The 15,378-nt window shown below is 41.8% G+C and overlaps 1 protein-coding gene across 1 annotated transcript in view; it reads right to left on the reverse strand.

Moving 5' to 3' along the window:
* The window catches only part of PICALM (phosphatidylinositol binding clathrin assembly protein), a 1,485,257-nt gene that overhangs the window by 83,733 nt on the left and 1,386,146 nt on the right, over positions 1 to 15,378 (reverse strand). Inside the window, exon 13 of the mRNA XM_044072003.1 lies at positions 5,120 to 5,224. Coding sequence (XP_043927938.1) covers positions 5,120 to 5,224 — 105 coding nt within the window. The remainder of the gene's footprint in view (positions 1 to 5,119; positions 5,225 to 15,378) is intronic.

Raw genomic sequence — 15,378 nt, forward strand, 5'->3', positions numbered from 1 at the left:
CTGCACAATGGAGGCAATATGGTGGTCAAAAGTCGGATTGCTACCAACTTGGGTGCCCAGGTCCCTCACAGCTGCTTGCGTGCTTGGGATGTTATTAATGTGATAATTTGTGGAGATGTCACTCTCCCCAAAGGGGATGATGCATTTTTTGGTGTTATCCCCTTTGGGGAGAGTGACATCTCCACAGATTATCACGTTAAAAATTGCACTTTTTGGCATTTAGTTTGAGGCCGTGTTTCTGGCACCAGTCATTTGTTTGGGTGAGACCCTCTTGCAGTATGCCTACCATCACTGGGGAGTTAATGACAGTGCCCAGCTTGCAGTCATCTGCAGACCTGGTCAGCCACAGACCTTTGGTTTTGGCTTGCACATCGAATTATATCCCAAACAGCAGGGGCTCCAAGACTGATCCCTGGGATACACCACTTGTTACAGGTCTACTACTTGAGGTACCTTCCCCTATTTTGACTGAGTTTTATCAGTTTGCAAGTTAACTACCCATCTATTCACATACAGATTTATGCCAAGCTGGGATAGTTTACCTATTAGGAAATAGTATTGAAGGCCTTGGCCAAGTCAAGGTAGGCAGCATGCACTATCTTCCCCTCTTCCATGGCTTTGGTGACTGACTCAAAGTCATCTACCAAATTTAACAGGCATAATCTCCCCTTGACAAAACCAAACTGTGGGGGATCAACCGTTTGGAGGTTGCCGATGTCCTTGTTAATGTGGTCCATGATAATAGGTTCCGTGGCCTTGCAAGTCAGGCTAGTTAGACTGATGGGCCTACAATTGCCTGGATTGGTGGATGCTCCACCTTTGTGCAAAGCGATGATGGTGGTCGTCATCCATTCTGCTGGGATGAAACCAGTACATGGGTTTAGGCTGAATACGGTGCCCAATACTGCTACGATTTCAGTCAATGCAGGACGCTGCCTGGGATGCTATCGGGTCCCATGGAAGCTTTTTTAGCCTTTGAGAGGGTGGTAATGACTTCTTCCCTAGGAATAAGGGGTAGGGGGTAGGTGCTAGGGATATCCTGGATTACTGATGAGGGGAACAGAGGGGTGAAGTTTTCACTGAACCTGTCTGCCAGCAGGTTGGCTACCATGGCATTTGTGTATGTAGTGTCCTTGACCATCAGTTCTGAGCAGATTTGGGTGTTTCCCCTTAGATTGTGGATGTATGTGAAGGCCTTATGATTGTTTTTAGCAGATGTGGCCAATTTGGACTCAAAGTTAGCTTTGGAGGACTTCAATAATACCCTTATTTGCCTATTTAGGCCAAGGAGACATTGCTTCTAATTTGGCAGCTGTTCCCTCTTGGTCCTAGACAGAAAATGTTTCCTGTTGTTGTGGAGTTTATTTAAAGCCGCTGTCTACCACACAGGTTTACTCTTCCTTGAGGAGGAGGACATTGTCCTGTCAGGTATTGCTGAATTCATGCATTTATACAAGTGGTTACATAGCACTTTGGTGTAGGTTTGGACATTAATGCCAGTTCCTAGTGCTGGGGAGGGGGCTGTGCAGCTGTTTAGACCTTCCCTCAAGAGGTTGTGATCAGTTTGGAGAAGTTTTTTGTTTAACCTTAGCTGGAGGGGGGGGGGGGCAAGGGAGATGGTGACTTCGAAGGTGACCGATTTGTGGTCTGATCTTACCAGGGATGATGACACTGCAGGGATGCTTGCAGTGGTTTCTTATGCTGGTTAGCACCATGTCCAAGATGTTACCTCTTGTGGGGGGTGTCAACCAGTTGGTCCAAGGCAATGGCATTGTCACTGAGGAAGTCAAGGAATCTTTGACTGTGTGTGTTCTGGCTCGAGTAGTTCTTCCAATCAATGGTTGGGAAGTTAAAATCACCCAGGATCAGAGTATAGGGTTGAATCTTAATAGACTCGAGGAGGTCTGGATAGGTGGCATGGGCATCCTGAGTCAATGTTGGGGGCCTGTGGCTGATTTGAATAGGGGTCCTGTCAACCGTTAACTGCATCTGGAGCATCTCCTGTTTGTCATACTGTCTGCACAGTCTGGAGGCATGTACATCTTTAATATACATTGAAACACCACCTCCTTTGGCTTTGCTGCCCTCAGTTTGGAGTCTGTATACATGACAGAATGAGTAACCAGGTAAAGTGGGGTGCTCTCCGCAGCTTTGAAGCAGGTTTCTGTGACTGCACAAATGTCAGCATCTTCCAGGGTTAAGAATGCTTGCAATTAATGCAGTTTCATGTTGAGACTCCTAGCGTTCAGCAGCATGATCTTTAAATTGCATTTAGATAAGATTCACATGTTAGCAGTTTTGACCTCAAGACATTGCCTAAAAAAGGCACTATGCGGGAGGCAAGAGCCTTTGCCAGGAGCCGGAAGCCCAAGGGAGACAAATGCAGGTCATTTCTTTAATATTTGCAGATTTTACATCTTTAACACTCAATTCTCCTGTTGTTAAGAATTCTGGACAAAAACAAAATTAACAGGCAAAATCAGTATGAACAGAAAACAAAAAATGCAGTTTCCTGGCAAATATCTGCTCAAAGAGAAGAGCACATACCTCTCAGATTCTTTATTTAAGAATTCTGGACAAAACCAAAATAACAGAAAGACGTCAACATGAGCAGAAAGCAAAAATGGCAAGTTTTCCTAACAAATTTTCTGTTCAAACAGAAAAGCTTTCACAGTATTGGCAACAATCTTACTGGTTCTATACCAAGCTGCACAGACACCTCACTATCTGACGGATACATTTTTCAGTGACATCATGCAGTTTGGAAAGAATGACTGGAAACTCTTGTTGAAATATAGCATACAAGTGGGTAGCAGAAGTTCTCCCAAGCAAAAGAGGAAAGCGCCATTATAACATGAAATAAGAGCAAGAGCTGATGCTTATTGACTTAGTTCGAATGGAATGGCTGTTTAATGTGCTACTGCATGTGGTAGGTGCAAACCTTGGGTCCCCGAGGATCAATTAGACAACAAAAATGAAATGTACAAAATTACCTTTTTCCTACTCAAAATTTTCTAATGGGGTTTTTTTTTTTTTGTAAATTGCACCAAGCACAAACTAATGAACTCCAGAAAAAAGCCAGGAATCCACACCGTTTATTATTGAGCGCTTTTGTCTCAAATTAGAAACTTCATCAAAATATCACATAACTAGCAACCCCACCCTTTTATACATCCCCTATTACTACAAATAGATTACATCATTTCCTTAAATACCATAATAAACATGCCATTAAATATAAAAAATTCAAACTATTATAAAAAAATTCTAAATACATTCCATATTATACTCACACCACATAAAAATCAAAATGTTTTATATATATATATATATATATATATATATATATATATATATATATATATACACACACACACATTGATTTTATAAACACAAATTTTTTTTTTTTACATATGAAATTCTGCTTTTAATCTCAAAATTGAACTAATAGAGATAGCCTGTTAAGTCCAGGAAACTCAGAGGCATTAGCTCTCACTTGCCATTTGAGTTCCTTTAATTCCAAATAATCGTTCACGGGTCTCCATCTCTCCCCTAATATGGCATGATCTACAATAGTGAACTTAAATCTATGTTCAGAGTGAGAGACAATATGAGCAGCTAAAGCATTTCTTAAATCTTTCTTATTGCTATCACAATTATGCTGGTAAATTCTAGTTCTGAGTGCATTGATGGTTTTTCCTATATAGAAACAGAGGCACATGGAACATGTTGCTAAATATATAACTGCCTTCCTGCTACACGTGAATTTCTTCTGTAGGGAATACCTCCCATAGTTGGGTACACTCATCTCCTTACCCTCCAAAATATGCTTACATTGTAGACATAATCCACATTTTGCCATGCCCCCCATATTTTTACTCTCCTTCTTATGTGTCTCAATCATATTTTTAAAACTAGTGTCCTTCTTATACACTATCTCGGGAGATATACCCACTAATTCTAGGTGCTCCTGGTTGGCACTAAATATATTCCAATTGTGTCTTAATATACTTCTGATATCATAAAACTGGTTGTTAAATCTAAAAATAGCTGATTTATTATGACAGCTCTCATTTTTCCATATAACAACTTCTTCTGTCCCATGACCTCTTCCTAACAAGGGAATAAAACATCAATTCTCCCTTTTCGTTACCACTTCCTGCAAAATACTGTCAACAAATGTTGCAGGATACCCTCTTTCTGCCAGCATAATTTTAAGTACATTAAGTTGTCATATAAATTTCCCTTCTTCTGACACCATTCTAGCTATCCTTACTCCCTGTCCTTTTATTAGGGATTACTTTAGAAAAAGGGGTTGGCAACTGTTGAAATTAAGGAGCATATTGAAATATGTTGGTTTTCTGAATATGTTGGACATAAATTGTTTAGTACCCACATTTTTCTGTATGGTAATATCTAAATAATTGATGGTATCCTTCGCTATAGTACTTGTAAATTCTAGAAAGTCAGTACTGTTACCTATAAATTCCAGGAAAGTATTTAATTCCTCCTCACTTCCTTTCCATAAGATAATTATGTCGTCCAGGAAAATAACATAGAATGTCCAACATTCATTAAATATACTTTTGAAAACCATTTCTTTCTCCCAAAATGCCAATACAATATTGGCAAAAATCGATGCCCTCACTGCTATCCCCTTACATTGTCTGAATAATTGTCCTTCAAAAATGACATTAGTCTCCAACACTAATTCCATTAATGTTCTGATAGGATGCGTTCATGTCTCAGATTAGTTTATTGACAAAGGAAACAATAAAAGTTTTTTTTATGAGTACTTCAAGAAGTTGAATCATCGAAGCTATTAATCATGTTTGCTCTTTTTTTTTTAAGTGTTTATCTGGGGAAATGTGCACTTTATAGGAGCCATAGGTGTGGGAAGAAGGCTTACTGTTTGGAACTTACGCATAAGGAGCAGGATGGAAAATTACAAATGTAGTGCTATAAAAACATAATAGTTAAGTAACCACAACTTCTAAATGTGCAAAAATATAACAGCTTTGAGAAATAAGGATTTTAAATATATTTATGTATAAAAATATAAAAGCTAAACATTCAGAAATGAGGATTTTAAATGTATTTTTCAATACGTTTTGTATACCTGTGCTCCTGGTACTGGTCCAAATGGGTTCGGTGATCTCATTACAGGTTGCGTGTACATCACTGTTGGCTGTGCCATAACAGGAATACTTCCCATTTGAGGATGCTAAGAACAGAATATATTAAATCAGATTATGAACAGCATACAAGATGAAAACTTAAAATTATATAAACAGTTAAATGTTTAAGCTTTGGAAAAACTGTTGCACTTTGCAAACTTCAGGAACTGGCACAAATAAAATCCAATAATGAACTGGTAATAGTGCTAGCTGACTGCACTTGAAAAAGTGTATGTGAAGTACTCACCATAACAAAACAACATTTAAAATATAGATACCAGCCACATTATGGAAGATTCCTTACATCTGGGTATTGTTTGTAATTCCAAGCCACTCGGAGATCAGATCCAAAGTAGTTGGCCCACCACTCCATTTGAGCTACCCTTAATGTGATAAGATTTTAAGAATGACATTTCTCCCCAAACCTACAGCATATGACAAACCGGTTTCACTTGTGAAGAAAGCTGCACAGAACAAGAACTTCAAAAATAGAAAAGTAACTAACCCAAAAATATTCATAAACTTGGAAGGAACAAAGTATCACTAGAAAGTCAGAGAAAATACAACTATAAGACAATGAGAATTTTAAATGAAAAGGAAAATTTCAGCCACTCAAGCATATACTAAGTCAATATTCATAAGTGCAAAATAACCATGACTGGAAGGAAGTGTGAGGGTTAGAAATTAGCCACTGACAGACATTTATACTGTCTGAGGATCCATGATGTTATGCTGTGTACTTCAAACAAATATATAATCATCTTCAAAATACAGGTTTTCTACAGGATAGAAAATTCCTTTAATTTGGGTAGTGCACAAAACCACATCCCCAGTTACCAAAAGAAAAGCAGGGTGGTACAAACAAAAAAGCCACGCAGTACAAAGGAAGTAAAGCTCATGTGTCTTAGACTGACAAGCCAGATACTGCCCGGGTACAGAAAGGTGAGAACTCTAGACGGTGCTTCTCTTTAAAGCTTTATCAACTAAAGTCTGTATATGGGCCATATAACAGAAATAATTATGTCAACACAGGGTTAAAGTAATGAAGGAAAAAATGTCTTGTCACATTTGTCCATGGTCTTGACTCACTACCAGGCAAAAAGGTGGCCCTGTGGTGAGTTGAGTTCCTATTAGATAACCGAAGACACATGCTATCAAATGAGTCTTGGTCGAACTTAAAACAACGAAAAGGCAAAATAGTGAAGCGGCTTTTAAGCAAATTCTTTCCCAGGGAAAGAATTTGCTTGGCCGCTTCTGCTAGTTTGCTGTTTTCGGCACTGTAGTGCGATCTCGGAGTTGGTATATTTAGGTGGGGGGCACAGCCCCCCACTTTATGTATTCTTTCAATTTTTTTTTCTCTTTTTTTTGGAACAGCGATTGGAAAAAAATCGCTGTTCAGAGCTTTCTAGATTGTAAGCTTTCGCTTACATGGGGTCGATTATTCATCATTCGCTTTTTTAAGCATTTGATGATATAATATAGACCAGGTGAGTTTTGGATCTATGCAGTACAAATGAAACAACAAAATAATCCACTTTTCTAACATTACTCAACTCGGGGGGATAGGCCTGTAAAGGCAATCTACTTTCTTAGTGGAGAAGGGGCCCTGGCTATGGGGTGCTTACAGTTTCACAAAACAACATGGAATCAAATAAAGTCAAACCTATAGGACTATATTCAAGCTGGTTACACTATTAATGGTTAAGTAATATCAAAGTAAAACTACAACCAGACTAACACAAATAGTCTTTGCTGAATATGGACATAATAAAGCATTTTTTAAAGGGAAAAACCCGCATTTGTCCCTCTATACCCAGACAACCATAGAAAAATGGTTAAAAAGTGAATAACTGTCAATGCTGTATTAGAAAAAGCACCTGCAACCGTTTCCTCTGACACACAGTAAGTGAGAAGTTGCAACTTGCATAGCTTTGATCAAGAAGCTGTAACATTTTCCAGTGGTTATTCGACCACTGGTAGAACAACCCATTCATCTCCAGCCATAACCCCTTGGGGGCAGTGCACTATCTCTTACTTCTCACTAATCAAGGTCACACCAAAAGATAACAGATGAGGAGGAAGAATGACAGTAATTAGTACCAAAGTCTCACTCCCAAGAGTATATTCCTGGCAGGCACCTCTGCAATGCCTGAAAATGCTTAATGGGAAGCTGTCATCTTAATGCAGGACATATAGGGAGCAGAGGACAATGCAGCTGCAGTAAGTTAGAAATGAAAAGCCAAGCCTACAGGTTTTAGTTTTGATCTCCAGGTTCCTTACTTGATACTTGTTTGCTTCAAATTAGATATTTTTAGCGAAGCCCCTCGCCCTACCTATTAGTCTCTATATTATGTAGACTTCAATGTGGTCAAACAGGCTCCATATCAGGACTTCAAGGCCATATACTTCATGCAACAACACATCAAAAAACAAAACCAACTCTAAAACGGAAAATCTGAAACTCACAGTTACAGCTTTCAAATGTTCCCCAGAGCCACTACATCCCCGCAGACTATATCTACTAAATACTAGACTGTCGTATCTCTCAGAAAAGAAAATACTTTTTGAGATATTAAAACCTTAACGTAGTTTTGCTGCTCCTAGGACTACATATATGGTCCTCAATATTTTAACATGCACCCAAATATTCAAGTTTATTTAAATGCTTTAACCTTTGTACTTCACACAAAAAACAATACAGTGAATCAATAAATATATAGTGTACATATTAAGAATGCTCCCTTACACATGCCTACAACTTGCACAAAATAAATCTAAAGACAATGTTTAAATATAAATTAATGCCCTAATCAACAGCTAGTAAAAAAAAAAAAATTCGAGATTCATCAACAGATGCAATGTTTCATGCTTCACATAGAGATCAGGCAAAAGTAACTGATGATACTTAGAAATACTGGCAAAACCAAATCTTCATGCTGTTAGTGCATCTAATGACAGGCAACAGTTTTGCCCTACTTTGTAATTCGTAATCTAGTCCAAATAAGGATATCCACAATTCAGTAAAGTGAACAAATTGCATGTTGAGCCAACAATCAAAATCCCTCACACACCTGTTCTTCCTAAAGTCAAAAAGCAGAATTGTAACAAATAAAAGCAGTGAGCCATGCAAATAAGAAAAGTAATTGAAAAAAAATAATGAAAGTTCCATGGCACACTGAGATACAGCTCTGACTGTTACTCAGATGCCTGTGGTTTAATTAGCAGCCCCCACTGCAGCATCCAAGCAGGGAGGGACAGGAGTGAAAGAACATTTGCAATTCAAGTTACTAGCCATTTAGCACTTCCAGGAGAAAGGAAGGGTTGCGGGTGCTAAGGGAGCACACAGAAAAGTGCAGTTCCCTTGTTGGAGGTCAGGGAAAATACTTTCCCTGCTTAATGGTTGGGGGGCAGGGATGCTTACTGGCAATGTTTTTTTTTTTTTTTTTTTTACAGAAGTGAAAGATGACCACAGCTTAAATCAGTCCACTGTACATCCCCACTCCCCTGCTTAGCCAGGTGAATGTAGTGAGGGAGGTAGGGCTATAAAAAGTTACCTACCCTTAAACTACCCCTGCTTTCTAAATGATGTCCACTCCCAGTTAACCCTTACCTTGGCAATGGGGAACACATGGGTCAACTGCCCGGGAGGTGACTGATAGATAGTAGTGGCAAAAAATGGAAAAAAACAGCTTTAACAATATACTACTTTATAGCAACAGCATCAGCAATAGAAAGTCTATCACATGATGTAATTTAACTACAAAGTGGATATTGGCAACTCAAATGCTAAGCATCCACAAAAAAGAAAAAATATACAATTTTTGCGGCACTCAGATAATCATTACAACTAAAAGAGTTACCAAAGTGTCTGTAATTAAATACCAAATGGTAATCCAATTAAGACTCATTTCGAGTTAAAACTGATGGAAAACATGCATTAAAGAACAACACAGTAAACTCTGGGCACAGGACTGACTGCATTTTTGGCAAGTACCATCACTAGGTACCCAAAACTGAAAGATTTAATATTACATCTAATGGGAACCAACCTCCATCACCTTGGTGAAACAGGCAGTCAAGCTAACAGTAAGAGACAAGACTGATTATGGAACTCTCTTGCTTCCACTTGTCTAGCAGATGGTCTGAATTACTGGCAGTTCTCACAGGTATGCAGTAAACAGAACAAAAAAATGCAACTGATCTGAGGATAGTAAGAATATTTGAATGAATTACACTTCAGTATTAAATGTGGGTGGCTTTGCTAAGGTTAATTTTAGGAAGAGTACTGAACAATTTGGATAGCTGAAGGCAAATTTAGCCATGATGTAGCACAGCAGCAAATGTTCTTGTATTGGGATCTGCTGTTGTAATATTCATGTTATATGGGAAATGGTCACAAACAGCCTGACTGCCAGAGTTTGGACATCTCTACAATATCTGAAATGTCAGACTGATGCTTAGTAGTCTGACAGCAGTCTACTCTAGCTCTTGTTCTTTTTGATGGGATCCAAAGTAATCTAGTAGTAACAAGTGTGACAGTGGTATGTGCCAAACAATTAGTCCAACATAACCACCCTGGGCAATTAATACTATGATTCACGGACTTGTAGATTCCTTGCTAAACCAGAAAAGACAACAGTCAGCTAAGGACCCCATCATACCCTTGCCTTAATGATAACTCAGGCCTCTGTGCTTTTCCATTTTTGTTTGGGGGGGGGGGGCTATTCCAGCTGTGATCCTGGTGCTTAGACATCTATTGCTATGGTAAACAGAAGCTGTAATATATTCATTGTAGAATCACACACAAAATATTACGACTGACTATAGCCACTTGATGACTGTGTCCATCTTGGATGTCTGCTTGAGATCAAACTAATGCATAAATGCATAACTAATTATCTAGAAATATATCTCAGCTTGTGTCTGTCAGAACCACATGATGCATTTCACTGCAATACCCTCTGCCCTCTTAATTTCTTAACTCACAAATCACAAGGACCCAAACCTAGACACACACTTTAAATACTTTACATACTTATAACACCGTTAACTGGAAACCTGTGGTGAATCATGATCTACTCATGGAAAAGGCATCTAGTCTGTAATGCTTAAAGATGATAATGCTGGATGTCCAGGTAGCTATCTCACAAATCCCACAGGCTGAGGCATTTCTAAAGACAGCAGCAGCAGTAGATACTGTGCTAGTAGAATGAACTACTTATATGATGTTTCAGGGGATTTGTTGTGGTAATCACAACCAAAAGCAATTTAAGTTACTAGCCATTTAGGTAACGGTTGCTCATATATCGCTTTTCCCACTTTTTCTTTCAAAAAATAGTGCTGATCTGATTTCCTTGGTTCTACCACATAATCATATGTGCACATACAAGGAATTATTCCACCTATTTTAAGCTGTGGGAAAGAATACTGGAAGTTCAGCAGTTTGGCTCAAAGATATTGCAGATACAACCCGAGGCAGAAAAAAAAGAAGTTATGTCCTTACCATAACGTTCCATGTAGAGTGTTCATCTCACCTTTGTTCTTACACACGGGTTCGGAGCCGATCCTCGGCTCCGAGTCGGCCGAATTGCAAAGCTCTGAATCTCAGAGAAGCTCAAGACCAGCCCATATCCCACAATCCTCCCTGCCATTACTCAGATCTAGTTTGCAAGCAAACCAGACGAAAGGATCCAACACCTGTGGTGCTAGAAGCATACACTCTCTTCAGCCATTTAGAGACACACTCTCATCATAGCAATAACTAAAGGTCTAAGCATATATCCCATGACACACGGAACCATATACCCCGCAAAGGGTCAAGACACGTCGATCAGACTCTAATCCTACCAGTTTTTCCAAACACATACGGGGGGAAAGGGAGGGAATGTAAGAACAAAGGCGAGATGAACACTCTACATGGAACATTATGGTAAGAACATAACTTCTTTATGTAAGAGTGTTCAATCTCGCCGTTTGTTCTTACACACGGGTAGCGTCCCTAGCTCCGTGACCCCGAGTGACTCATGGAAGAACGTTCCTAAGCACAGTGGAACCAAATGATGTCCTATCCTTGGAGACCTTGTCCACTCTATAATGAGTGATGAAAGTATGTGGTTTAGACCACGTGGCTGCTGCACATTTAGTGTCCAAAGGCAAGCGAGCCGCATGAGCTAAGGAGGTGGAAACGGATCTGGTAGAATGGGCCTTAGGTTTGTTTGGTAAGGATTGGTTTGATTTAGAGTATACAAATGTTATACAGACAGCAAGCCATTTAGATAGTGTACGTTTAGTAATTGCCATGCCCTTTTTATTGTCTGCAAAAGCAACGAAGAGTTGATCCGTTTTTCTGAAAGCTTTGGTCCTGTCTAAATAAAATCTTAGCTGCCTGTGAACATCCAACTTGTGCAACATATACTCCAGTTTGTTAGTATGGTTTTTGAAAAAGGTAGGGAGTTCTATAGACTGGTTAATATTGGTAACTGAACATACTTTTGGAAGGAAAGATGGATTTATGCTAAAGAAACCCTGTCTGGGTGGAATATCAGGTAAGGTGGTCTGACCGATAATGCCTGCAGCTCTGAGACTCTACGAGCTGAGGTCACAGCGACGAGAAACAGCGTCTTCCACGACAAGAACTTTAGGAGGCATGACGAAGCAGGTTCAAAAGGTGGCAACATGAGTTGCGACAGCAGCAAATTCAGGCTCCATGGAAAGAAAGGTTTTCTGACAGGCGGTCTAAGATGGAAGGTTCCTTTCAAAAAGGCTTTACAAAGCCTGTGAGACATAATGGAAGAACCTCCCTCACCAATATGGAAGTTTGACATGGCCGCCAATTGTACTCTTAGAGTGGAAGTAGAAGCTCCTTCGTGAAAAAGGATGGATAAGAATTCTAAAATTTTATGTAAAGGAGCTACCAAGGGATTTAAGTTTTGACAAGATGCCCAATATACAAAGCGTTTCCACTTACTCGTATAGAGCTTAGTAGTAGAGGCTTTATGAGAAGCAACTAGGATGTGTTGAACTGATGGAAGGAGTAGATGAGACCTGGCTAGGCAGGGAAGCGGAGCAGCCAAGCTGCTAGTTTGAGGGACTGTAGAGATGGGTGAGGAACTCCCGACGAGTGTGTCAGCAGATCTGGCACTGGGTCCAGAATCCATGGTTCCTCTATTTGATGAGCTCGAAGAAAGGGAAAGCATATTTGACGAGGCCAGAATGGGGCTATGAGTATTATAGTCCTTTCCAGGCTCCTGGCTTTCTGTAGAAATCTGGGAATCAATGGAGTCGGTGGGAATGCATATAGGAGACCCGGGGGCCAATCGTGTACCAGTGCATCCCTGGGGACATCCCCCGGAGGGGGTAGAAGGGCAAAGTAGCTTCTGCATTTTGCATTCAATGGGGAAGCAAACAGATCGCAGCAAGGCTGGCCCCATTTGCGGAAGATCTTTTCCGCCATCTGTGAATTCAGGGACCACTCGTGAGGTAACAGGATGGCTCTGCTCAACCTGTCCGCAATGACGTTGGATGACCCCGGGATGTGCGTTGCTATTAGAAAGCGACCCGTGGACTCTGCCCATTGCCAAATTCTCATGGCCTCTCTGCATAACAGGTAAGACCTGGTTCTCCCTTGCTTGTTTATGTACCAGACTACAGATATGTTGTCTGTCTGAACTGCTACCGTCCCTAAAGGTAAGAGGGCTTGGAAGTGTTGCAACGCTAGGAACACCGCCCTCAACTCCAGAACATTTATATGTAGAGTGTACTCCGTGCTGGACCATTCTCCTTGGACGGTTCTTGCCTGAAAAAGGCCCCCCCACCCTATCAGGGAAGCGTCCGTGATTATTGTGGCTGTTGGAATGGGTAGAACGAACGGACGACCCACAGTGAGGTTCTGGTCACGCACCCACCATGAGAGGTCCCATCTGCAAGATTCTGTTATCCTGATCTCGTGCGTTAGGGGTAGGTGTTGGAACGACCACTGCGCGAAGAGCAGCCATTGAAGAATCCTCATGTGTAACCTTCCCATAGGGACAGCAATTAATGCGGCTGCCATCAGTCCCAACACTTTTAACACCAGTTTGGCCGGGGCTTTCTTGCCGACTAGAAGAAGTAGGACCTGCTGTTTGAGCGTTGAAGCTCTTACTGGGGGGGAGTTTTAGTAGTGTTGATCGTGTATTTAGATCTGCTCCGATGAAGGAAATACACTGTGAGGGCGATAAGCAAGACTTTTCGAAGTTTATGGATATCCCTAAGTGGGAACAAAGGCCGATTGTATAGTCTCTGGCTTGCAATAGTCTACGCTCAGTGGTGGCGGTGAGGAGCCAGTCGTCCAGATAGGGAAACACTCGGAATTCTTGTCGTCTCAAGTGAGCCGCAACTACTGCCATGTATTTGGTGAATACCCTGGGGGTTGAGGCGAGTCCAAATGGCAGAGCTCGAAACTAAAAGTGACTGGCCCCCAGCCGAAAGCGCAGGTGATCTCTGGACGGTCTGGCCATTTTGATGTGGTAGTACACGTCTTTGAGATCTATAGAGCACATCCAATCGTCCTTCTGTAAGAATGGAAGGATCGATTGAAGCGTGACCATCCGGAACTTTTCCTTCTTCACGAAGTTGTTGAGATGGCTGAGATCTAAGATCGGTCTCCAGTCCCCTGTCTTTTTTGGAACTAAAAAGAACCTTGAGTAAGTTCCGAATCCTCTTTGGTCTGCCGGGACTGGTTGGATGACTCTGTTTTCGAGCAGCTTTGAAATTTCTACAGCTGCTAGTTTTCGCAGATGGGGTGGCACGTCTGGAAATTTTCTTTGTAGAGGTGGTGTTGAAATGAAGGGGATTTTGTATCCTCTGGTTATAATGCTTTTTACCCAAGAATCTGAAGTAATGTTTAGCCAGGCCAGTGGGTATAAAGCTAAGCGACCCCCGACTGCCTCCAGAGCAGGACAGCCGGGCCTCCATTCAGGAGTGCTGGAAAGGCTTCGCAGGGACGGAATCCCTGTCGCCTTGGTTATGTGGATCCCCTCTGCCGCCGGGGCGGCGTCTTCCATTTCTACCCCCTCCTCTGCCTCTGGAGGGGGTATCACTCTGTGTGGTCTGGAAAGATCCCCGATTCTTACGGAACCACATTTTCCCGCCTCGTTGCCCTTTGGGGTACGGTCTAGTAGGAGCGGAAAAACGGACCCCGGCAGCAGACAGGGTCTTTTCCTCTTGCTCGCACCGAGTGAGAGTCTCCTTAACCTTGGGCCCGAAAAGTGTGGCACCATCAAAAGGGGCATTGGCAAAGGAAGACTTGAAGGCTTCCGCAAAGGAGCACAGCCGCATCCATGATTGTCTTCGAAGAGCAATCGCTGAAGCTGCAGCTCTACTCGATCCCTTGGCTGCATACGAGATGAGCCTCATGGATGAGTTTACTATGGATGTGAGGGTGTTAAGTTGTGCTGTTACCTTATCTGAAACAGCAGCATCTGTGTTACCCTGGAGGGTATCTGTCAGCTCCTTGATGAGATCCCTCTGCAAACGTGTGAAATGGGTCAGGTAGTTTAGCAAATGCATGGAAAAAGTCGCTGAACTAAAAATGCGCTTCCCATATCTGTCCATAGTCCTAGAATCCTTATTAGGAGGATGAACAGATGAGGAAGACTCAGACATCTCCTTTTTTATGGCTGCTGCCACCACCACAGCGTTGACAGGGACTCCCTTGGTGAGATAAGATTTATCTTGGGGGGCAGTGATGAACTTGTTTGGTTTCCTAGGTACTGGTTCCACTGTGTCAGGTGTCTCCCACGCCCTTCGAGCAATCAAATCCATTAATTCATCGAAGGGCGGGGTCACCCAGGAGGCAGAAGGTTGAGCCCCAAAAGCCTTCAGCAGCACCGACTCGTCCTCAGAGGGGGCTAGGGACTGCCAATCACCCCTCTGTTTCAAGATCTCCAGGATGTCTGCAAATGACACATCCTCCGAGGGTGATTTGGGGGACTCCTCTGCCTTATCCAAGTCGGTGTCAGACGTTAGAGATTCCTGTGGGAAATCTATGTGCCTCCTCTTGCACAACCGTTTCCTTGGGACCTCATCAGAGGGGGGTTCTGGTGAGGCCTCCAAGGAACAGGGGGAACCCTCTGTGGGTGGCTGAGGCAATTGGGCTCGACGCTTGGGATGGATCGTGGGAGCAGAAACAGAAAGTGGCCCTTTTGGGGAAGGAGAAGATTCC

This window comes from Protopterus annectens, chromosome 5.part0, assembly GCF_019279795.1.
Source record: "Protopterus annectens isolate FY-2018-M chromosome 5.part0, PAN1.0, whole genome shotgun sequence".
Lineage (NCBI taxonomy): Eukaryota > Metazoa > Chordata > Ceratodontiformes > Protopteridae > Protopterus > Protopterus annectens.